Source organism: Rutilus rutilus (assembly GCF_951802725.1).
Source record: "Rutilus rutilus genome assembly, chromosome: 7".
In the NCBI taxonomy this organism is placed as follows: domain Eukaryota; kingdom Metazoa; phylum Chordata; class Actinopteri; order Cypriniformes; family Leuciscidae; genus Rutilus; species Rutilus rutilus.
In genome coordinates, this window is record NC_140221.1 from 38,033,633 (window position 1) to 38,059,159 (window position 25,527).

Here is a 25,527-nt window from a genome sequence, read left to right on the forward strand (position 1 = left end):
CCAACATGAAGCAGAGGGGTTTTGTATCACCCTAAAGGTTTTTATTTAGGTGATAATGGTTGATTGGCTGTACAAGATCCCTTACATAACCTATTTAATTTCTATAATTTATATTATTACATTACATTAAAAATACAACCTCAGGTTGATCTCCCAAAAAAAAAAAAAAAAAACTGTTCAATATTCTGTACTGACTGATCGATGCTCAATCAACCGAATACACAAGCTACTGGATGGCGTACCATTCATCGCTTCACATCCATACTCCCTCTAGGCACTTCCTCTTTGATCCTCTGATTAGTAAGACAACGTTAGAGAAGTAAAGAGTGTCAGTGCTATCACAGGTTCTGTGGATGCTGTAGGAAAAATCAGCAGGAAAAGGAAGCTGCGATTGGGAGGGGTGAATTTCTTTGGTGACTTTCAGCCAATGTCATCCTACAGGCCTTTGATTCCTTCCAGTTAGTATTCTATGCATACTCACTACTCCAAGTCAGAAACTTTTCCTTATCCAATTCATTCGCTCCATTCTCTCTCTCTCTCTCCCTTCAGCTCAGCCTCTATCTCCCGCTCTCTATCGCTCTGATTTTCTTTGACACATCTTCTCTCTTCCATCTCTCTAGGGTTCTCCAGCTCTGAGGATGACTATTGTAATGGGCATAGCCATTTGAGGTCTGAAGGATATTAATGTCCGTCCGATCTGGAATATAAATAAATATATTCTGTCCTCAATTTCACAAAGAAAAAAACTGGCCTATATAAACAGACCCGTGTTCTTTATGGCTCTTTGCATGCCTTTATATTTCGCATATAAGAAAAAGTTTAAAACAACTACAGTGCAGTTTGCGAAGATACACAGAAGACACAAAATACAAACATTGTTTCTTGTACTTTCTTTGTTAAGAATAGATTTTGAAAGGAAAATCATGACTTAATGTCAATACTAGTAAATCATTCTGCCCTAATATATCGCTACACAGTACAGTAGTACTGACAGATGAAAGAAAATGTACCATCAAAGAGTTTGTTCTTCTGTTAAAATTGTATTACAATTCAGTGATGCTCAGCCAAATGTCATCACAGAGAAAGATGTCACACTCTCTTCCTTCCTTCCTTCCTTCCTTCCTGAGCAATGCATTATCACTGGTTTCATATGCACAAAAAGCATGGAGTCTGTTTTAAACCATCAAAACAAAGCAGAATGATGTCTAAATAATCATTCTTGTGGTTATTGATTCGACCACTAGAACAAAGTCATTCATCATGTAAGAAGAAAAATAAAAACCCCAACAGCTTCAACTCCACAAGGAAAAGCATGTGCACCGTTGCTAGATAACAAAAAACAAAATTCCATCATCACTCACTCACCCTCAAGTTGTACCAAACCACCAATGAATTTTGTACCAATGAATTTCTTTCTTCTGCTGAAAACAAATTAATATATTTTGAAAAATGTTGGTAACCAAACAGCTGATGGGCCCCATTGACTACCATAGTATTTTTTTTTCATACTACATAAATAACAAAAGCTGTCTTAACTAGCATTTGTAATAATCTCGTCATGTTGTGCTTGATAAAACAAACAAAGATATGTAAATATGTAAAGAATATGTGGCGTTTAAACAGGTTTAAAATCTGAGGTTACTCTAACAAAACTACCTTGATTTCTCAAGAACGCAAGATCACATGATCATAAACAGCTAAATTTCTTCATTTAAGGAACCATCTCATGTTCCCGTTACTAACGGTTTTGTGGAACGGCCATTATTAGCAAGGCAAGGCAAGGCACTTTATCTTCTAAAGCACATTTAAAACAGCCACTGCTGACCAAAGTGCTGTACAATCACTTTAGACAATAAAATACATAAATACACAAATTCATAAAATTACATTGAACCATAAGCCAGAGAGAAAAAATAAGTCTTCAGTGAGGATTATTGGGGGAATTCACTTAAATGCGTTTCGAATATTGCAGTCGAATTCTGTCCTTCCAGTTTCTTAAACTGAGGTTATCAGCGTGAGACCCTGCAATTAGTTTAGGGCAGTTTGCTTTGGAAACACTAAAATGAAACTTATGCAATTATGAAAAAAAAATAAAAGTGTCCACATAGTTTTCAAATGCAATTTAAATCAGCATTGACACCATTCATGCTCTACAGCTGTTCATATAAAAACACCAATTCATTCATTATGCAGTATACCCTTCCACAAAACCTTGATCACTGCAGGCATAGTGACTTCAAGTCACCACTTTGAACCTCTGCATTAAAACAAAAACGCTGGATACTAATATTACCACAACAACCAGTGATTAATTCAGTTTTCATATTCAGTTTAATGAGCATAAAAGCTTAAGTCTGGATAATGTTCTGCCAATCTCTTTAGTTCTGACTAAAAAAAGAATTTTAATAATTCACTTCCTTAATCCTGCATGAAATCACCTGTATAAAACACTATGTCTAAGCTTAGTTGATAAGAGGTTTAACTCGTTCTCAAGACATCTGACAGCAATTTAAACCAGCACTTAATGTCTTTTAAAAAGAGAAATGTTGTATGATCAATGTTTTTGACTGGATTGAGTTAAACTACACGAAATATGCATATAAAAGGAGTCCAAGGGCGGCTCCACATGCAAAAATCAAGGTTGTGTTTCCATAGTAATGTCACTTAGTTAGTTGCCATGGTAAAGTATTTCTTGTTGAGATAAAATGACTATTTTAAACAAAGAACTATCCAGCCATTTGGATATCATATAGTCTGTCTTGCCTGTCCCATTCATCACTTGTCTCCAACACTTGGCTTTCAGAAACAAACATAAATGTGCACATACACATAACATGCTAAAGGAAAACCCCCTGCACTTCAGATCCTTTAATAAAGAAATTGTACAAACACTCCAAACATTAAGGGCAGAAGGCAATATTTAAGCTGTCAGCAGAAAAACAGGGATTATTTAAAGATGCCTTTCCTGCTCAACACTTTCCCTGTCACAGCCTTTGTCTCAATAGAGCAATCGCCCATCACCACGCTCCCTCCCTCTAGCAGCTGCATGCATCAGAAGACACAGCTGCTGAGGTAGATTGCAAATATCAATGTAGACCACAGACTAAAGTTTTATGAGAATCATGAGAACAAAAAAACACTGGTTTTACTGTCAGTTCGACTGGCGGACTTGCATCATCTAAGCAGTGCAATACAAACTTACACATTTCTGAGGAATCCAATATACAAGACTTTTTGGTAACACTTTATTTTACAGTGTCCTTGTTACATGTTACATGTAATTACTGTAATAGTAACTATAAATTATGCATAATTACATGCATCTAAGTAACCCTAAACCAAAACCTAATCCTATAGTAAGTACATGTAGTTAATTATTATTACTCAGTTATTCAATGTATAATTACACTGTAATATGGACACCTTAAAATAAAGTGTAACCGACTTCTTTTTTTACCAGATCTAATACAAATATCCATTTTAAGAAAAATCCTACAATCCAAAAGCCATGTGAGCTCCCAATTTTGTCTGATCATTTGTGTGGGTAGAAATGCATTAAATTTGATTAATTACTGAAATATCCAAAGCAAAGCTAAATTAGTAGGGTAAATATCTCTCATTGGATTTGTTACGATGAAGAATAAATGAATTTAATTAATTTAATTTAATTTTGAGGAAATATAAAAAAATAAACACATGATTCTGAAAATAATGGAAGCTCATTTCCACCCCAGAGTAAGAAATAAAAAGTTACTGTGATAAAGATTAAAATAAGAAGTCACAACTGGGAAATATAAAGTTGTAATTATGAGAAAATAAGGTCAACAACAATCTTTTAACAATTTTACACTGAGGCAGAGATATATGGGCTTCCATATTTTGTTTACTGTACATTATGTAATGTTTATATACAGTAGGCCTATGTATTGAATTTATTAGTTTATTGTATAATTTAAGGCATTTATTTAGATTGTTTTGGACCCCTTTTCACTTCTCTCCCATTATCTGATTTCTCTAGTGACATTACAATGGTTAAACAAACAAACAAACAAACAAAAAACAGCAGCAGTCTCTAGTTACTAGCATGTTTGGATGTACCAAGAGAGTAATCTCAGTCGTTGTCATTTCTCCATTCAATGGCTAAGCACTAATACTATATGACAACCTCTGAATCTGCACTGACATTATGCTATAAAAAAAAAAAAGATAATTAAGGCACAATTTGCCATTTCTCAATAGCAAACCTAAAGCCCTGCGGTAAACAATCCTCTTGTACTGTAGGCGAATAAAGTCACAGCTACAAGCAACCTTTCCAGCAGCACACGTCACAGTCACACAATATATATATTTAAAAAAAATAACAACATAAAAAAAACCCTCTCAAATCCAAATTAGACCAAAACGATAACATAGCAGATTGGGTGGCAGAGTCGCACATTCTTTTCAATTACAAAGCAACCAGTGTATGACAGCGTATGAGGGAAAAGATTAAGAAAGTAAGCACACTGACACAAATCAATCCAAATCTCTCTCTCTCTGTCTTTCTCTCTCTCACACTACACATACATACACAAAGTACATTTAGTTAATTCTAGCAATGCCGTGGACACATTTATACTAAACTTAAATAAAAACCAAAGACACAACAGTGTTACACAAATATAATAACCTATTTACCCAAATGATTCAAAACTTGTTTTACATATGAGCAAAGTGTACATTACAGTTTTTACAAAAAAAAAAAAGGTACATACCTGTTTATTTTCTCCTGTAAATATATACCACTCAAAAAGAACATCATCATAAAAAATTAAAATAAAAATCATAAAACCCCTAAAATGTCATTATTTTCATTCCCAATGGTGGCCGCTGAATTTGGCATATGTGAATCTTAATCAACCAAACAGAAGGGCAGTGAACTAACAAGGGTTCAGTTTAGATAAACATCAAGAGAACAAAAGAGTGAATGGAGGAAAAGGGTAGGGCAAAAAACAAGAATAATTTATTTTCCACTATTTAAAAAGGTGATTGATGTTTTGTTCCTCTCCCTCTTACCTCATGCAGCTTCACTCTTACTTTATTAATGGCCTTCAACCAGCGCAGACGGGAAGGAGAGAAAGGAGGTGGGCCATCCTCAAAGAAACTTAAAAAAAAGACAATGACATTAGACCAAGTGGCTAAAATCACTTGCTGGAACTACACTTTTGTCCCATTTCCTATTAAGAGTATATTATACATTTACATGCATATCATTTGGTAACTTAACTTTGTCACCTTTTAAAAGTATACTAGCATACAGATGGTCCTAAAGCTAGACATGAACTAGGGAACAAACCTAGAAATTTAAATTTCATGGGGTATTTAGATCAGATGCAGATCAGAAACAAAAATTTAAAACATGATTCTGATACAATTAAACAGTGTGTAATTATAAGGTTTCATTACAGTTGCAATCAAGGTCAATGAATACACATTTTCCAGCGTTTCAATTTGAATATTAGCTTAATTTTTAGGTTTCATATGATTGTATCTTGTTTTATATTTCCTAGTCTTTACTAGATGATTTTACCGTTCCTTTATTCACATCTATTCGGTGTGTCACATACAGTACCTGTGCTGCCTCTCAGGTTTTCTCCCTTGATTAGAAACAACTGTTGGCGTACTCTCCCCTTGTACTTCTTTCTCCACATTTGCTAGTATCTCCCTTTCCCCTTTTTCTGTGTCATCTGAGGCTGGAAGAGGTTGAGCAACAACAGAAGACCTGATCTGAGTGTCTGAATAGCTTTGTTCTTCTGGCTCAGAGCTGAACTGGGAACTGGCTTGGCTAAGGTTACCAGAAGACCCAAATCGAGAACTGTCCACCGGGCTGGTGAAAGAAAACAAAAGATGTAAATATCAAGATGCAAATATCTAAACCTAGTAACAAACTAAATCACACAGGTATCAATTTCAGTCCTTAGATTATGTTAAAAATGTGTTTGGGTAACAAGTCAATAATGTCATTACAGTAATGCAGTATGAAGAACCTTAGGGGAAAATTAAATAAACACGCTGGGAGCAGACAGTGCTAATTTGAATTAACTGAAATACTAGATAAAGAAGATTAATCTATAAAATTAATCAGTAGTAAAAATTTTTTTTTTAAAATAATAATAATAATTAAGTACAGTTTAAGGTATTCGTAATTTCAGGAGCAAGCAATGTTCTTGTAATGTTTGTTATGTTATGCATGTCTTGACAGACTATAAGAAACCAAAAGAAAAATGTTCAATGATGGGAATATAAAACAAATTAATAATATTTAATAAAATGAATAATATTTAATACAAATTAGAATATTTTGAAAAGATGGAGGGTAATGTTCACAATAAACCATAATAAATGGCACGAGAACAGACATTTATTATGATTTTACTAGCCTTTTATCAAAGGTTTGCTGTAGAAGTCTCCCTGGTGGCTTTTCTGCACTGGAATCTGTATCTGGAATGTCGTTGTCCTTATCTATGCAATCTTCAGAAATTTGAGATTTCTCTATATGTTCGACTTCCAGACAGGATGACCCTTGTTTAAGTACTGTTGGACTCTCTGGACTTGTGTCAAAGCTTGGCTGCTTATGTGAAGAGTTGTCACTTGGACCTTCTGTATCACTTGGATCTGCACTTCCTGTGACGTCTGATTCAGGTGACAATTTATCAGCCTCGGGTTCATAAATTTCTTCAGGTCTCAAGTCTAGGTGTTTGGACTGGGTTGCAGGAGGAGTCTGAGGGGGTGAACTTTGCCATGGGAAGCCCATTTTCCTTCCAAACATTGATGACATTGTCTCTTCCTTTGCAGTAGCTGACTTCTCTTCTTGGAAGAGACCCACAGACAAACCTTTGAAACCGGAAAGCAAACCACTGCTCTCTGCTTGTGGCTGTGAAGGATTGGTGCTGACTGAAGGGGCAGGAGTGGAAGAGCCAAAAAAAGAGCTGAAAGGTTTGGCTGTCTCTGCTGCACCAGACATCAAACCACCAAAAGAAGATGTTGACAAACCAGGTAAAGTAAAAACACCTTTAGAAGGTGGTGAGGTTGGTCGTTTGTCTTCAACTAGTATTTTGGGTGTAGATGGTGGGGTTTCAGTGTCTCCTGGTGGTACCTTTGAGGATAAACCCAATTCAGATGTCTGTGTGTGAATAGTGTCAGATGTATCATTGATCTCCTTGATTTCATCTTTTGTTTCATGCGAAGAGTTGACCTCTTGCTCTTCAACAACCTTTAATGACTCAGAATCACAGTCCCTCAGTTCTTCATTAACTAATTTAGTACCTGTCACAGTTGACTCAGATTCAGAGACTGCACTTGACTCATTAACACTGAGGCTCATTTGTTCTTTAGAGTCATGTGTTCCATCATTACCTTCAGTTTCAGTTTTCTCTGGCAGCTTGGTTTCATCTGATTTTGTTGCTTCTGTACCTTTAAACAATCCAAACAAATCACCAGTGAGAGATTCCGTTTGCAGGCTGGTTGGGAGATTAAAAAATGAGCTCTTCTGCTGTTGTGGTGCAGTGGATGTAGGTGGTGACTTGAAGAAAGAGGTCTGTGGCACTGAGAAGAAACTAGAAGTTGCTGGCTTGCTAGAAGCACTAGGGCCAGAAAACATTGACATAAAGCCAGAAAATGCAGCAGGTTCTGGGGGTCTTTGAGAGCCAGGCATTCTTGGTCTTGGTTGACCAGAAATGACAGGTCTAGGTCCTCTTGGATCAGGCATTCCAGGTCTGGGCTGACAAAAAGGTCCAGCCATTCTTGGTCTTGGCTGAGCAGGAAAACCCAGTATTCCTGGCTGAGGCACAATCATTTCTTGTTTAGGCTGTTGCTGCTGCTGTGGATCTAAAGATGGTTGCATGGTTGCCACCATTAATGTTTTGTCACTTTCTTCTGACTTTGTGATTTCATCTGTTTTTTCTTTAAGGTCTGCTTGTTGGCTGTCAGAAATTCTGTCTGTTATTTGTACATCATCACCTTTTCCAGATTCTTCAATGAGAGTTTTCTGATTTTTTGTGCCTTTCTCAGAACCCAGATGTTTGTTCATTTCTTGAGACTTTTCCAATTCCAGACATTCTTCTGATTCCACATTTTTCTCCACTGGTTTGTCAGCTTCTAATGGCATTTCATTTTCTTGTAATTCAGTCAGTTTTTCAGGCTCTACAGCTTTATCAGATTCTAGTGACACCTCTGATGGTTTCTCATGCGCAACAGGCTCTGTAACTCTCCCTTGCCTGGATGAATTATCAAGAACAAACTGGTTTAGATCTTCATTGAAATCGGTTTTCTCTGGACTGGTGGCTACAGTTTCTTTGTCATTTTCCATGCCCAGCTCCTCATTTTTAAATTGCTCATTAATAGTTTGTTGCTCAGGTATTTTGTCAACCACTGAAGTTTCTTCATTTTTAGATTGTTCCTCTGTCAGGAGTACAACCTCTTCAGTCTCATTTATTTGTGTGATGCAATCAGTTTTCTCTGGACTGGTGGCTACAGTTTCTTTGTAATTTTCCATGCCCAGCTCCTCATTTTTAAATTGTTCATTAACGGTTTGTTCCTCAGGTATTTTGTCAACCACTGAAGTTTCTTCATTTTTAGATTGTTCCTCTGTCAGGAGTACAACCTCTTCAGTCTCATTTATTTGTGTGATGCAATCAGTTTTCTTTGAACAAGTGTCTACAGTTTCTTTGTAGCTTTCCATGTCCAGCTCCTCATTTTTAAGTTGCTCATTAATAGTTTGTTCCTCATGTATTTTGTCAACCACTGAAGTTTCTTTACTTTTAGATTGTTCGTCTGTCAGATGTACAACCTCTTCATTCTCATTTATTAGTGTCATGATTTTAGATGTAGTATTGTCATTTATGCATGGCAGCATTTCATCAGTCCTCCCTGCAACATTCATAGAGTCTTCCTTCATTTCATTACATGGTTTTTGATCCATCTTAACAGGATATTCAGTTGTGTTCTCAACAGAAACCTCTTCTTTAGCCTCAACAGATGCATTTTCATCTGTAATTGATTTAGTTAAAGTTGTGGGTGTTATGTGGCATGTGAGAGAAGCCTCCCTTATAGTGGTAACATCCACCGATTTTGAATCTGATTTCTTATCATCCATGAAAGACATGATGTTGAATCCAGTAGATTTTGTTTTATCAGATGAAAACACAGAGGGAACTTTAAAAAGACCTTCTGGCTCAGAGCCTCCGGTTGGACTTTGCCCAGTGAACATGGAAAACAATCCTTTTCCTGTTGTCTCCTTATTGGTGGATTCAGTTGCAACAGCATCAGTTGGTGCTTGAGATTGAGAACTACTTCCACCAAACATGGAAAATAAACCAGGCCCATTGTTTTCTTTGGCACCAGAACCAGGCAAAATACCTCCAAGAATTGAGGATCCAGATCCAGGTGTTTTTGCAGCAACTCCACTTGTTGGTGCTGTCTGCTGAGAAGACCCACTAAACACAGAAAAAAATCCTTTACCCATTGGTTCTTTGGAAGTGGGCCCTCTTGGGGTTGGACTCCTTGGACCAGGTCCTGATGTAGCCCTTAGAACATGTCCTGGTGGTCCTCTTGGTCCAAGTCCTGAAGCCACCCTTGGAGTAGGCATGTGTGGTGGTCTTTGTCCTATAGGTAGACATTTTGGGCCAGACACGGGCGGACATTCCTGGCCAGGTTGTGGCTGAGCAACAGATCCACTAAATATAGAAAACAGGCCCTTTCCAGGTGGATCTTTAGGTGCAGATGAGGCAGGGGTTGCTTGAGGAGCAGCACTTCCAAACATTGAGAATAATCCTGTACCTGGCATTTCGTTGGAGGATGAGGGCCCAGGGATTATTCCTCCTAATATGGACTGCCCACTCTGAGGTTGAGATTCACCCAAAGATGGGCCAAAAAGTGAGAATATGCCTTTGCCAGATTGCTCTTCGACAACTGTGTCTTTGAGAGTGGAAGGAGAAGTTGGTTCAGTGCTGGTGGGTGTGTTCTCTTCATTTGATCTTGCAGGCCCTGTTTTCTGCACTTCCATTTCCTTTGTACTTGGTTTAGATTTTGATATGGAGGTTTTCAGAGTGTCTTCTGATGGTACTTTTTCTGTTCCTGAAGACACTGGTCCAGAAGTAATACTCAGTTTGTCAGACATTACTTTAGGGGATTCTTCATGATCTTTTATTTTTTCTTCACACTTTGTTGATTCAGTGTTTGCACCATCTCCTAGGTTCGACTCTTGTTTAAAACCACTGGAAACTTGGTCATCTTTATTGTAATCTGCAGGGGTTGCTTGAAGAGCAGCACTTCCAAACATTGAGAATAATCCTGTACCTGGCATTTTGTTGGAGGATGAGGACCCAGGGATTATTCCTCCTAGTATGGACTGTCCACTCTGAGGTTGAGATTCACCCAAAGATGGGCCAAAAAGTGAGAATATGCCTTTGCTAGATTGCTCTTCGACAACTGAGTCTTTGAGAGTGGAAGGAGAAGCTGGTTCAGTGCTGGTGGGTGTGGTCTCTTCATTTGATCTTGCAGGCCCTGTTTTCTGCACTTCCACTTCCTTTGTACTTGGTTCAGATTTTGATATGGAGGTTTTCAGAGTGTCTTCTGATGGTACTTTTTCTGTTCCTGAAGACACTGGTCCAGAAGTGATACTCAGTTTGTCAGACATTACTTTAGGGGATTCTTCATGATCTTTTATTTTTTCTTCACACTTTGTTGATTCAGTGTTTGCACCATCTCCTAGGTTCGACTCTTGTTTAAAACCACTGGAAACTTGGTCATCTTTATTGTAATCTTCTTCAAGATATGTTTTTTCAGAAGAGCTGGCCTCAGGGCAGATACTCTCATTTTGTTCAACAGTGCTTAGTATTAATGGTGCTGATGCATCCTCAATGGAGTCATCATGTTTAATTTCAGAAACCTCTGTTAGAGCCTCTGGAGATGCCATCATTTTAGATAAATTATTTTTGATGCTGTGACTGTCAATTTTTTGAGATGCCACATCCACTGTAGCTAAATTTTCTTGAGAACCAACAGTACTTTCCAAAGGGGTCTTGTCAATGAGAGATAAAGCAAAATCATCTTTCTCTGTTGTATCAAGTTCATCTGTCAATATATCTTCTTCACTAGGACAGTCTTCAGGACTGCTAGCCTCTGAAATCATGATCTGAGGGATAAGCATCTTTCTTGGTCCCAAACCAAAACTAACTAATGTTCGCCCCTCTAGCTCAGTGGGTGAAACTGTAGTGAATGAAGGTACCTCTTCGATAGACATCATCTCAGACAAAACAAACTGTTGGGGGGTAACATCTAGCTGACTAACATTGTCCACCACAGTCTCTTGTGTTGAAACCGATTCAGATATTGCTGCTGTTTGTGGTACGGAGGCCTGTGAAGTGACTTGAATTGACATATACTGGGCATCACATCCACTTTCTGTTGCTGAATGATGTAGAGTAGACATTTTATCTGGTTGGCCTGAATCAGTCTGGTTGCCAGACAAAAGCATAAATGGTACATCTTTCAATTGTGTTTGAAGTGTTAAGGGGGTAATTGTAGACCCACTGGAAGATGTAGGAAGGCCGGTGGCAACCGGAAAAGATATATCACTTGTGACTGAAACTTCAGCAAAGGGAATGCTTTCAGAAATGTTTACTTGAGACTGTGACTCTACTGGCACAAAAACATTAATTGGCTGAGAAATTGTGCCACCAAATGTTGGAGCCCAACTTTCAGCAAATGCCTCTGTGATCTGAGGAACTGATGTTCTGTTGTGTTGTACTAGTGAACTTCTTAAAGATTGGTCAATGGGGAAAACTCGAGCCGGTGGAACTGGGGAAACTTCATTAAGTTCAACAGGTGGACTTAATACAGAAGTTGGTGTAGTAAATACTGGACTTGGAAAAGGCTCTGTGGGTGGATTGACTAAGGATGGTGGTGCAGTATGCGCTTGACCAGTAGTTACTATGGTTCCACTGAACACTGATGTATCTGCTGTGGTTGTCACTCTCCCGTTTGGAGATGTGGTAATTTCTTGGTTAAATTCAATACACTGATGAAGTGATGGTTTTATGATTGACTCTGTCATTTTATCACTTCTTTGTGAGACATTAGCTGTTGTTGGCTGTGAGCTTGCTCCATCAAATAACGATATCAATCCTTTGACTGACGTCTTTGTGGCTGGGCCTGAAATTGAGACTTGATATGGAGGTAGTTGACGACCATCCATAACACTTGGCATGACAGCTGGACTGTCCAATGAATATGGTCTTGGACATGCCATAGAAACTTCAGAGTTTGTAGTACTTGTGGGTACGACGACTACTGATTCTAGTACAATAGCAGGTGTCATTACTGGCAAGTTTGCAGTAGTAGATACAAAGTTAGATGACAAACCCTGGTCAGGTATGGATCTATCTTGAACAGATATAACTGGGACAATTGAAGTATGAACATGTGTTTTGTCTAACACTAGCGGCTTTTCGTCGAAAGTAGCTGTCCCATTCTGAGGGATGCAATCATCTCCTAAGCTTTCCACTGTTGATTGCTTGATAAGACCTTTCGGTCTTGAGACAGTAGTTGAAGTAATAAATGGCTCAGCCTTCTGAATAAGTTGACTCCCTTCATTCTCAGTTAATGTTGAGGGAACTGACTGGTGTCTTATCTGCCTACTAATGATAGACATTTGAGCTGGTTGCTGATTAGTTGTATGCTCTGAGCAATTTATGTGAGGCATAGATTTTTGGGGCAGGTCACTGAAGGTCACCACTTTAGATGAATCCCTGATTTCTGTAGAGAACAGAACGCCATGTGAATCAACACTTGTACTGCTTGCAAATGGAAGCCCCTTATCCAGAAGCTGTGGTTTGACTGGTTCAGCAGGTTCATTTTGTGCTTCCTTTAGTTGTACAGAATGTTTGGAGAAATGCATATCAGTTCTATGCAAATTATATTTCATCTGAACTGATGTATCTGCCATTTGAGTTGGCACGTTGGACTGAAAAGATGGATATGATGCTTGAGATTTAGGTAAATTATTTGATTGGGTGGCCAATATTTCCTGATTTTCTGACAGTTGGGGAGAATCCTGCTTATTTGTTGTAGTGGAACTCTGAACAGCATATATAGGCACTGTACATGCTGATGTGTTCAGAGTAGATATGCTAGTAGTTCTTGGAGATGAAAGATCTTTGACATCATTGTCACTTTTGTTTCTATTCACATCAATAACTATGTCAGCAGTCAAGTCAACAGCCTCAACATGAGATTTCTTAAAAGTAATACTACCATTTTTGGGATATCTGCTTCCAATCCTTGATTTCTCCTCTTCAGTTCTAGTAAAATCCACAGGATGTCCATTCTGAAGAACAAAGGAGTCGTTGTGCTTTGTAGGTGAAACAATGCCAGAAAAGTCAACCGGTTTGCTGAAGGCCTGAGATTCTACAGTTTGTAGCTTTGAGATTGGGAGGATTCCATTTCGATGATAGGTAGGGATCTGCTGGCGCAACAAAGTTTCTGTAGTATGACGTCCATCCAATAATTGCATTCCGTGTCGATTACCTTTTTCTTCTAGTAAGGATATACAGTGTGACGTTTTTTGTGGGATCTGCTCAGAAGGTGAAAAAGATTCAACTATTAATGGCATTCCTATTGAATCTTTTCTTGAATGTTTGTTGATGGATACTTTATCTTTGACAAGAGGCAATACTCCACTTGGAAGCATGTCTCCTGTTGAATTAGACATCTTAGAAGTTGATCGGACCACAGACATATCAATAGTGGATTTAATTGTGTTAGCTGGTGCCGAAGGTACTTTTGTTCCTTGAGCTATAGTTGATTTCAAAGAAAAAGAGGACTTTTCATCAGGCAATCTGATTTGCCCTCGAACTGGTTTAGGATACAAAGGAGGTTCTACAATTAGAGACATACCAGCTAGACTTTTTAATTCTTCAGCATCAGTGGTTGTTCTTTTCTTTACAAGTGACAGCACACCAGCTTCAATGATAAGGTCTCCAGAAATTTCTGATGGCTCTGACAAGAGCTTTGGAGACATGTCAACTATGTCCCTGATTATATTAGCTGGTGCTGTGGGTATTCTGTTGGGTTGTCCTGAAAGAGATGATTGCCGTGTCATTTGTAAAGTGGCTGCTTTGCTTTGAAAGAAACCCACTTTAGCAGAGATGCTTCTGACTTCAAGGGATGGCTGGCTTGAAGTAACACTATTCTTTTCTTTCATTGTTTCCTCATCTGAACTTTGCTGCACTTGTGATGGAGATGTAGACTCTGACATATGGTTTTCTTGGGAATTAGAGGGTGTTACAATTAAAGACAATCCAACTGTTGTCCCTGTGGCAATCACAGTATCTGATGTTTTTCTTTTCATCAATGGCATTGGAGATAATTCTTGTTTTTCCTCTTGGACTTTTTCAGTTGGCTTTGGAGACATATCTACAATTGTCCTAACTGCACTGGCTGGAGCATAGGCTGCTTGCCAACTAGGTGTTTGTCGGCTTAAGACTGGACTTAACTGTGATGTTTTCAAATCCATCCTCTGTTGCGAAGAATCACTTTGTGTAACATTTAATTGTGATTCATAACTCCTGAGAAGAGTTTTCGACTGTAGTGTTGGAGGCTCCACAATCAAAGAGATACCAACAACTTCTTCATTGCCATCTGAGCTCGATGTTGATCTTGCTCTCACAAGTGGCAGTGCTTCCTTTTGAACTGCCCCAGTTACCACTGCCGAATGAGTAGTTGATTTTGCAGACATATCTAATGTAGCTTTACTTGCATTTGCTGGAGCAGTTGCTGTTTGAAGACAATGAGAAGGTTGCACTGGCAAACTTACAGTTCTGTTGTAATGATGATCTTGACTGTGTAAAACAGGGCCTTCCTGGTTCAACTTGGAGTCACTAGATAAGAGCTGTGTCAGTGATTGATGCCTTTGTGGGAGAAGTTTTGTCTCTGGTACTGATGGCTCAACAAGCAAAGGCAATCCAACAAGCTCTTCATTGCCATCTGATATCGATGTCGACCTTGCTCTCACAAGTGGCAGTGGTTCCTTTTGAACTGCCCCAGTTACCACAGCCGAATGAGTAGTTGATTTTGCAGACATATCTAATGTAGCTTTACTTGCATTTGCTGGAGCAGTTGCTGTTTGAAGACAATGAGAAGGTTGCACTGGCAAACTTACAGTTCTGTTGTAATGATGATCTTGACTGTGTAAAACAGGGCCTTCCTGGTTCAACTTGGAGTCACTAGATAAGAGCTGTGTCAGTGATTGATGCCTTTGTGGGAGAAGTTTTGTCTCTGGTACTGATGGCTCAACAAGCAAAGGCAATCCAACAAGCTCTTCACTGCCATCTGATATCGATGTCGACCTTGCTCTCACAAGTGGCAGTGCTTCCTTTTGAACTGCCCCAGTTACCACAGCCGAATGAGTAGTTGATTTTGCAGACATATCTAATGTAGCTTTACTTGCATTTGCTGGAGCAGTTGCTGTTTGAAGACAATGAGAAGGTTGCACTGGCAAACTTACAGTTCTGTTGTAATGATGATCTTGGCTGTGTAAAACAGGGCCTTCCTGGTTAAACTTGGAGTCACTAGATAAGAGCTGTGGCAGTGATTGATGCCTTTGTGGGAGAAGTTTTTTCTCTGGTACTGATGGCTCAACAAGCAAAGGCAATCCAACAAGCTCTTCATTGCCATCTGAGATTGATGTCGACCTTGCTCTCACAAGTGGCAGTGCTTCTTTTTGAACTGCCTCAGTTACCACAGCCGAACGAGTAGTTGATTTTGCAGACATATCTAATGTAGCTTTAATTGCATTTGATGGAGCAGTTGCTGATTGATGATAATGAGTGTGTTGCAGTGGCAAACTTGCAGTTTTGTTGTAAATATGGTTTTGGATGTGTAAAACAGGGCCTTCTTGGACAAACTTGGATTCACTAGATAAGAGCTGGGGTAATGATTGATGCCTTTGTATGAGAACAGTTACCTCTTGTGCTGATGGCTCTACAAGCAAAGGCAAACCAACATAACCTGTATTCATTTCTGTGAGTGAGGCACGTCTGCTTCTTACAAGGGGTACAGCTTCAGTTTCTGAGCTCTCAGTGATTATTGTCCCCATATCTTTTTTGACTGTCTTTGAAGTCATATCCAGAGTTGCTTTGACTGAATTAGCTGGAGCAGTGCTCTCATTATATGATTTTCCAGTCATGGGTCTAATTCTCAAGGATTCACTAGCAAGTGAAGTCTGCCTTATGAGGCCGATATGTTTATTTTGAGAAGACTTCTGCAATGTTGGGCTTAACATTGGTGAAGTCTTTATTTCTGAACATGTATGAGGGGATGGTGCCCGAGGTATGGAAGTTGGCACCTGGCTGGGTTTGGCACTTTGCTTAAATGGCCCTCCCTCTAGCCTATCAAGTTGAGTTGGTGTTGAGGCTGACTTGAATGCTGCCTTTGAGGTCGAATCCACCAGGACTCTGTTAGAGCTTACCTGAGTACTGTTTGCCTGGGGCATCTGTTCTGAGGCTTGTCTAGCAAGCTGAGGCTTTTGTGATATGGGTGCTTCATTGCCACCACTGTCATTTTGTCTGGGAACTCCACAGTCTGGAGGAAAGTACTGTGGTCTGCTTCTCGGAGAGGGTGGAGCAGATACAGTTCCGAGAGGTACATTAGACATTGTCAAGAAAAGATTGCTGACCTCTAGAGCTGGAAAGGTGACATTGATTTCTTTCACTTCCTTATTTAACTCAACAGTCAGATCAGTAGCCGCTGTCTCACTCGTGTCAGATGTCTCTTCAATCTGGTTTTTAACATTTATTTTTGTTGTGGTAAAGTCAATGACATCCAGAATACATCTTTCAGCATGAGTATCTAATGGAGTTTTCTTATCATTACCTTTGTCTTTTTTGATCATGGTTCCAGAGAAATCCATAGGTTTACTACAAAAAAAAGAGCTGACTGCCATTTGAGGTTTGTTAAAAAGTAAATTCTGTGGCGGTGGCAATGATATTGTTTGATTTGACATCATTGTGCAAGGTTTTGGCTTTAAGGGAACTACTTCGGTCTTAGAGCCTTCAAAATTAGATACTTTCTCTGAGCCTTCGAAATTCAACACTTTATCTGATAAAGGAAACTGTTTTGACTGTGATGGCTGTCTTGCCAGTTTGTGTTTCTGAGACACAGCAGAGGGCTTAGAAGCAATACTTGTGAGTTGCGCGCTCAAAACCGAGGCTGGTGGAGTAGGTAATACTTGAGGTGTGGTGGTTGCACTGGGCTGTCTAAACCCATCCTGCCTTGTTGAATTTGCTGGTGTTACAGGAAGTGTCCTAGTTGATGTATTTGGCTTTCCATTGCTCCTCAGTAGATCAGGAAGTTTTCTAGAAATGGCCTGAGGTTGTGGTGTAATTGTAGATCCTGCAGATACTGTGCCTTTAGCTGTTTGCTGTGCAGTAGTGGTCTTTTCAACAAAGTTTTCAATGGTTAAAACAGGATGGGAAGTTTGCCTAGTCTGAGTTTTCTGGTCGACAGGCTTATCATCTACATGTCCAATCATGATTTCAGGAATTGAAGGTTTCATATTTGAGGGATAATGTCTATAGCCCACTGATGAAGTATACATAACTTGAGAAGAGGACTGTGGCACAGATACTTCAGGAAAAAGGTCTTTAATACCCTGATTTCTCCAGTATGGCCCTCCATAACATGGATTATTTGCTTTCCTTGAGAGGTCAGCTGCTTCTTGTTGCTCCTCAGCAGAAATTGTACTTGGCTTTTCTGAACTCATTTTTACTTTTTGGAGTTTGTACACACTGAAGTCAACAGGTTGCTCTGTCTGTGCATTTATGGACTCCTGAAACATCTGGGAGAACCGCTCAAAGTTCATGTTCATAATCCTGTCACCTTTCTGTAGAGCTGAAGACAAATCAACAGGAGCATTTAAGAGCTGTGAGTCACACTGATTCTTTCCTGGTATCCAAAGCACTTCATCTTCATTGAATAGAGGTATTTTAAAACCACAAAGCGTCACTTTTGGTTTGTCTTTTTTATGCAGAATACTTGAGATATTTTCAGTGATTTGTTGTAAAACACGACTCTCTTCTGGGGTTGCACATGCATAAAGGTGCTTACCAGCCCTATCAGTCAAAAGAGAGTATATATATTCTTCATCCATGTAAACATAATAGCCACAGTCTCCTTCCTCAGCTGGCCACCACATTCCCTGCTCCAACAAGGACAGCCACTGCTGGTACCACTCAGAATCTTCAAAAAACATGTCATCCTCTATATCTCCACTAGCAGTCATAGCACTACTGAGGTTGACTGCACCTGGAGTCAAATCCAATGGCCCCTTTTTTTCAGCGAGTCGTTTGAAAAATCTTGAGTCAAATTTAAAATCCAAATCTGGTTTTGAGGTCTTTTTTGAGGCATTTTTGCCATTTAGTCTGCAGTTTGACATTGACTGGGATGAATAAATTTTTGCCGTTGCATCCGTTGAGAGGTTAACAGCAGCTGCTTTTTCCATCCAAGGCTTTTTGCTTCTTTTATCACTGAAGTCATCTAAATGGTCACAGCCTCCCCAGGATTTCCTGTTTGTCTTACTCATGTCAAATACAAAAATATCCTCTCCATTTGCTAGTGGAAGACTACTTTGAAATGGCAGATTGACAACATCCCGCCAAGGATGTGAGGGTATATGGAACTGACTAGGATCCATATTTTTCAAGTTCCACCATTCAGGTGTCTCTACAACTGGTTCAGAAGGTAATGACATTCCCACTTGATTTGCAGAATAACAGTCTGGAACTTGTGTTGCTAGGGTCTCCAATAGAGCATAATCATTCAGTTGCTGCCAAAGAAGAGCTTCTATGAGACACTGATGTTCATACAGTTCTGGGGGAATCACACCATGCTCAGCAAATGTATACAATAGATCTTGGTATCCATAATTAGTGGACGTGCCATATAAGAGTCTATGGATCTCCTCCATGTACTGTTGCGTGGATTGCACTGCAGGATGCAGATTAGTATGTTGTTGAGAAGCTTCACTTACTAGTTTGTTTGACTCTAAACTCCCGGTGCTGGTGGTAACTGAAGTAGTGGGCTCATCTTTACTCTGCTTAGACATTAGTCGATCAAGAAAGCCCTTCTCTTGGTCCTTACTTTTTGCCGGAGAGTCATTTTCACTGGCTCCAGATTTAAAAATCCCAGAAAGCACACCTGCACCAATATTGGAACTACTTTTTGTTTCTTCTTTGGTCTGAAGAGAAGGGAGTTTGGATGAAGTATCTTCCTCTGATGCCTTGTTAAATAATCCAGACAAGAAAACTTTTTGTACTGAAACTTTTTGATCTTTTTCAACACCACCATCTTCAGAGGACAAAAGTTCAACTGGTTTAGCCCTCTGAATCTGTGGGCGGCCTTGACTAGGTTTAATTCCAGAACGGTCTTGTTGCTGCTGTTTCGGTCTCTGACCAGAAGAACCTTCATTTGTTGCTGTTGGTTCTTCAGCTGTTGTAGTAAGTTTGCTCAAAAACCCAGATAAGATACTAGACTCATTTTGCTGATTGCTTGCACTCTGAACGGACACATTTGCTGGCTGATTTCTTGACTGAGTATGTTGTTGCACAGATTCATCAGAGGTGGCCATTTTGAAAATGCTAGAAAATAGACCACCAGACTGTGTTGCTCCTTGTGACGCAGTCTGACCTTGACGTTGTGGACTTTGCAGCTGGCTTCCAGAGGCAGAATGTGGCTGCGGTCCTACAGAAGGTGATTTCTGAGTTGCAGCTTCTGAACCCATTTTCAAAAGACCAGAAAGAAGTCCACCCGATTGGCTTGGAGGGGGTGGCTGCTGGGTAGAAGTTTGACTCTGTCCTGATGCATCTGGCCTGCTTGTTTGTTGGTTAGGCTGACCTACAGGAACAGATTTTGTTGACTGAGCTGGAGTATCGACTGATGCAAGTTTGTTGAAAAGGCCTGAAAGCAAACCCCCTTGTGGTGGCTCAGGAGTTGATGGAGTATGAGAGGGAATCTGATTTTGTCTTTGTAAAGGCTGCCTGTTTCCCTGCTGCTGTTGACTGGTTCCAGGTGGTTCTTGTTGTGGCTGTGTTGGTGTTGAAAAAAGCCCAGAAAAGAACCCACCCTGCTGGGGGGCACTTTCATTTGGACCAGATCTACTGATTTGCTGCATGGTTTGTGACTGGGGTTGTACAGTCGCAGTATCTGCAATCTTATTAAGCAACCCAGAGAACATTCCGCTTGGTCCATTTTGTGGTACCTGGTGAGGTGGAACTTGGTTTTGTCGTTGCAAGTTTTGTCTGTTAGTTTGCTGTGCATTAGGTTGTCCAGAACACGGAGCTCCCTGCTGTGGATGACTTAGGGGAGCTGAATCTTTGGCATTATTAATGTCTGAAGCACTCATACCAAACAGGCCAGAAAGGAAGCCACCTGTCTGAGAAGGTGATGGTTGTTCAGGGAGTTTAGTGCTCTGTTGTGAGGTCAGCGTATTATTTCCAGGATGTGTCTGTTGAGGAGCACTCTCTGGGGCTGTTAGCTTGTTAATAAATCCTGAAAACATTCCACTTGCTGTAGCAGGTGGAGGTTGTGGCTGTGCATTTGGTTTGCTGGATTGTTGTTGATTAGGCTGACTGCCAAGGCCACTTGGCTGTTGTGACCCTGCAAGAGCATTCTCTGTTAGTTTTAGGAGCCCCCCCAAAAGTCCTCCTGTTTGACTTGGAGGTGGTTCAACTGGCTGCGGCTGAAATTGTAGTTGACTCTTTGTGTCTGTTTGTTGTTGAGGTGGAGGTTGTGGCTGTGCATTTGGTTTGCTGGATTGTTGTTGATTAGGCTGACTGCCAAGGCTACTTGGCTGTTGTGACCCTGCAAGAGCATTCTCTGTTAGTTTTAGGAGCCCCCCCAAAAGTCCTCCTGTTTGACTTGGAGGTGGTTCAACTGGCTGCGGCTGAAATTGTAGTTGACTCTTTGTGTCTGTTTGTTGTTGACTTGGTTGTGGACTACTGCTCTGTTGTGATGTTTGCTGCTGCTGAGGTTGGGATACCTCTCCGGGTGCTGGGACAGTCTCAGGTTTGGCCAACTTCAAAAGCCCAGATAAGAATCCTCCTGATTGAGGCTGAGGTGAAGCTCCTTGAGATGGCTCATTGGAGGTGCCCTCCAATGCTACTTGCTTAGTGACATTTTGATTTTCATGGCCTGGTGCTGACTGGATATTTGCTGTTTGGGGGCTTGAAACTGTATCACTGGCCAATTTGAATAACCCAGAAAAAATTCCAGTGCTCTGCTGTGGTTGGCTGGGGCTTTGAGTATTTGCAGGTGATTCTTGAAAGGAGCTCCCTTCGTTGGAGGGCTCTTGATGTTGTTGGCCAGCTAATTGGCTGCTTGTGGTAAAGCTTTCTGGGGCAGCCATTTTCAATATTCCTGACAACAGTCCTCCTGACTGAGGAGGTGCAGCCCCTGGTTCAACCTGGTTTGAGTTCTGGGTGCCAGTAACAGAGGAAAGTAGCCCTGAGAATAATCCACCCTGTTGAGGTTGACCAGAATTTGTTTGGGGTTTGTTGTTGCCAGATAAAAGACCAGATAGCAAGCCCTGAGACTTGGGGTGTGCTTGTGTATCAGTTTGTGGCTTTGGTTGCATCTGAGACTTTGGATGACATTGGTCCTCTGGCTTAGCATTTGCTCCATCTTGAAGTTTAGATGGATTTTCATTTCTCTCAACTTGGTCTGCATCCAGTGTATCTATTTTAATCTCACTTTGATTTTCAGTAGACAGGCACTCATTTTGAACTGTTTCTATGACTATATCTGCAGAAGCGTCTTCTACATTGGCTGGTTTTACAGGATTCACAACAACAGTGGGAATATTTTGTGCAGTTGCTGTTGGCTTTGATGAGGCTTGTGTTCCAATCTGTGGCTTTGGTGGTTCAGTTGGACTTGCTTTAAACAGATTAGAGAACCAACCAGTATCTGTATTTCCTTTGGAAACACTTTCAAGCAATGCAGAACGACTGGACAGTGGCGATTTAGCACCAGTTTGGAGTCCGCCAGGTCCAGATGGATTGGGATCTTCACCTGTTGTCAATTTTAGAAATCCAGAGAGCACACCACCTTCTTGTTTAGGCACCTGAGTACTAACTGGAGCATCTGAAGAAAAGAACGGAAGCTTTAATTTATTGGCAAAAGTACCAGACACATCCTCCGATTTTGGAGCCTCGACTGGCTTAAAAATAGAGAACATTGAGGGGGCCTCAGCTGGCTTATCATCAGGTGTATTGTTTGATATGAGTGAGTTCAGTGACTTCTTAAAGGGGCTAAAGAATCCAGTGTCTTCTGCAGGTATTTGACTGGCAGACTTTGCTTCGGTTTTACTCTCTCCTAGCTTGAACATAGCCCCTCTGGGCATGCAATCAGGTAATTCTCCAGATGATTCTGTTTCAGGTAAGAGCTCTACTGACCCACTTCCTGATCCCCCACATGAGGACTGGTGCTCAGGTTGTGTGCCAGACCCTTCTAAAGAAATACTCTTGGATTTATCCATTGATACTTCTTTAGACTCTGTGTTTCCCTGAGATATATTTGGTTGTGAAGTATTGTCAGCACTAGATTTGTCTCCAAAAAGCCTGAAAGGGCTCAATCTTCCAAGCACTGAATCAACCACTGTTTGAGTCTGACTTGGAGTGGAGTCCTGAGTTTGAGAGCTACTTGAATCAGTAATGTTTGTAGCATCAGTCTCTGATGTGGCACTAGGTGGTCGACTGACCTCTGGGGACTGAAATGGCAACAGGGACTGCAAAGAGAACTTCTTGTCTGCACTGGCTTCCTGATTAGCAGGTGGTACAACAGCGACAGGAGTTGGACTACCAGTGGGTTTAGGTATGAAAGAGAACAGTTTGGAAATACCAGACTCTGCCTGGGGAGGAACTGGAGATGGAGTTTTTGCTGCTATTTCTGTTGATTCTGTCATTTCAGCTGCTGGTTTAGTATTTGTGAATGCATTAAGCAATGAGCTCATGGCATTTTTAACACCTGTAATACCTTGTTCTACAGCCTTTTCCTCTTTTACCTCAGCTGGTTTACCCTCAGTTTTCATTTCTTCACTCCCTGTTTCTGTTTTTGTGACAGATTTTTGCATTGATTCGTATTTATTAATTTCTTCCTCTCTTCCAGCCAGATATTCTGACACAGAGTCAACTAAGTTTTGAAGTTCATCCATAGTATCATGATACTCCTTATTTGGTTGCTCCACAGGTGACACCATTTCATCTGGGCCCCTTGTGCAAATATCCCCCATGCTATTATGTTGCTCATAATTGCCTTGTGACCATTCATCATAAGAGGAAATATATCTTGAGTTATTGTAGTAACGGTCACATTCAAATTGTGCATTCTCTTCTACAAACGCAATATCATCCAGCTCCTCTTCAGACCCAAGAGAGAACTGCATTTCATCAGATCCTACAGAACCATATTCACTTCTTGCTCTCATCCTGGCTTCCTCCTCCTCACAATAAATTGTGTAGTTCTCAAGGGTGTCTTCAAATGAGGTTTTGGCCCACATCCTGGTTTTGTACAACAGCCCCTCCGTATTTAATGCTTGGTCTGCCCTGCGAAGTTGCCTAATTGAAGGGATGATGGAAATCTCAGGAGGGGAAATTTCATCCTCGAAATTTTTAGCTTGCTTATAGACCAAACGGACCTCACTGCTGTCTGTGGCTATTGTCCTGATGGGATTTCCAGATGCATCATACTCCTCAGCATCCTCAGGGGACATTGCATCACACTCTACTGTCTGGTTGAACTGATTGCCTTTGGAGTCACCCGGGCTGCTCACGATTCTATAAATTTCACTCTTGGTCTCATCATCATCATCCCACGTTTTCTGCGCTGGTTCCAGGTAATCATCCAGTATGTTGTCATTCATTTTGTATTTGGTCTCCCAGTCTTCAACTCCCATGCCTGAGTCCACTGGAATCATCCGGACATCATCTGTACCACTTGAAAATCTGATGTGCATAAAGTGAATGTGCCAAAAGCATGGATGAGGATGAGGATGAGAATGAATAGAAAGAGAAATTAACAAAATCTTCAAATCAAAATATATAGATGAATAAAAACAAATAAATAAAAATTAAAATTCATGAAACAACTGAAATGATGTAAAATATTTTCTGAAGGTAGATTGACTGCAAAAAAATGACAACTATTTTTTATAACCAGGGCTGAACGATTGATCGCACTTTACATGTAATCGCACTTAAATCGAGATGGCTTATTGCGATTTTTTTTTTTATGCGCAGCTTGTCATTGATATACGGCTCTGTAAACGCTGCTCCATCTGAAAGCACTGTGAGTTTGAGTCACTTATAACGTGCATTTGAAAAAACAACACGCGTCAAACATCTTTCCAAAACATGAGAAGCATTTATGAACCTCTTGTCCAACAACAGACAACATTTAATAACATGCATTTACTCCAAACTTACTTCATAACGACAGTTGAGCATCCTTCTGTGAGATGATGTGCCTTCTTACACAGAATAAGGCAGTCGTGTATTTATAAGTCATGTTTAATCAAAGCGTTTCAATCTTCTGTTTATTCAACTACAGCGATAGGGATTTCCTGGAATGATGTGCATTATTGTACTTCTGCGGCGGGGCATATTTATCGTGTTTGCATGAGAGCGCCCTCTGGTGTTTAAATGGGGCAGTATTTACTACCAATCAGCCGCACTCCACTGACAAGCTGCGCATAAAATAATCGCAGCCTTTGCCAAATCGCATGCGGTTTTATTGCGATTAATCGTTCAGCCCTATTTATAACTTAACTTTAGAAGCGACTCTTAGATATTATGACTTGGTTTCATAGATTACATCTTGAACATAAGTGCATTTTATCTTCATGACCAACTTTTGAACACTGCACTTGTGTTTAACTTGTTTAAACCTAAAACAAGTAAACAATTTTGCCAGTGCAGTAAGAAATACACTTATATTCAAAACACATTATCCAAAAACAACTCATAGTAGCTTATTCAGGGTTGCATCAAATAAATGTATCTTGTTTTAAGGATTTTTAGATAACGTGTGGGTAATGCAATATTTTAAAATGTGTTTGTGTAATCAAGTGTTTCAACATACCTCTGTTCCCTTCCTTCTCTATAATCCAAGTCATAGCTCTGTATAGAGTCTGTCCTAGACTCTTTTGACAATGCCTCATGCTGTAATCTTCGACCAATGGGGTACTGATGTACAGAGGAATTAGGTTGAGCTGTGGTGTGGTATCGTGGAGGCCTACTGTTTGTCTCACTGCGATAATCACTGTCCCTGTCATCCACAGCACTGTCGTGGTCATCGAAAGCTACAGCACAATGAAATCCAGAAGTAAGTAAAGTCTTGTCAGGGAGGACTGCACCTAAAACTTTGCATTCACTTCATATCATATAGCATATGCATTTGAGTGTTCAGGGCAGAGACTCCAATGTACAAATTCAAAAGGAT

General features: G+C 40.2%; 2 protein-coding genes across 6 annotated transcripts in view; both read right to left on the reverse strand.

The window, feature by feature from the left end:
• unc13ba (unc-13 homolog Ba (C. elegans)) overlaps positions 1–15,565 on the reverse strand; it is a 74,661-nt gene extending 59,096 nt beyond the window's left edge. For all 5 annotated transcript variants that reach the window (XR_014627944.1, XR_014627945.1, XM_084413962.1 and 2 more), the window contains exons 1-3: positions 6,420–15,565; positions 5,612–5,866; positions 5,056–5,143 (exon numbers count right to left, since the gene is read on the reverse strand). Coding sequence is in view for 3 of the 5 variants with exons in the window: in XM_084413962.1 (XP_084270088.1) it covers positions 5,056–5,143; positions 5,612–5,866; positions 6,420–15,466 (9,390 nt within the window). In the remaining 2 variants the exon portion in view is untranslated. The remainder of the gene's footprint in view (positions 1–5,055; positions 5,144–5,611; positions 5,867–6,419) is intronic.
• Positions 15,541–25,527, reverse strand: part of LOC311293766 (uncharacterized protein) — a gene marked incomplete at its 3' end in the record, with an annotated part of 41,470 nt that continues 31,483 nt past the window's right edge. Inside the window, exons 9-11 of the mRNA XM_084414253.1 lie at positions 25,168–25,387; positions 16,004–24,032; positions 15,541–15,714 (exon numbers count right to left, since the gene is read on the reverse strand). Of these exons, the coding sequence (XP_084270379.1) occupies positions 15,541–15,714; positions 16,004–24,032; positions 25,168–25,387 (8,423 nt within the window). The remainder of the gene's footprint in view (positions 15,715–16,003; positions 24,033–25,167; positions 25,388–25,527) is intronic.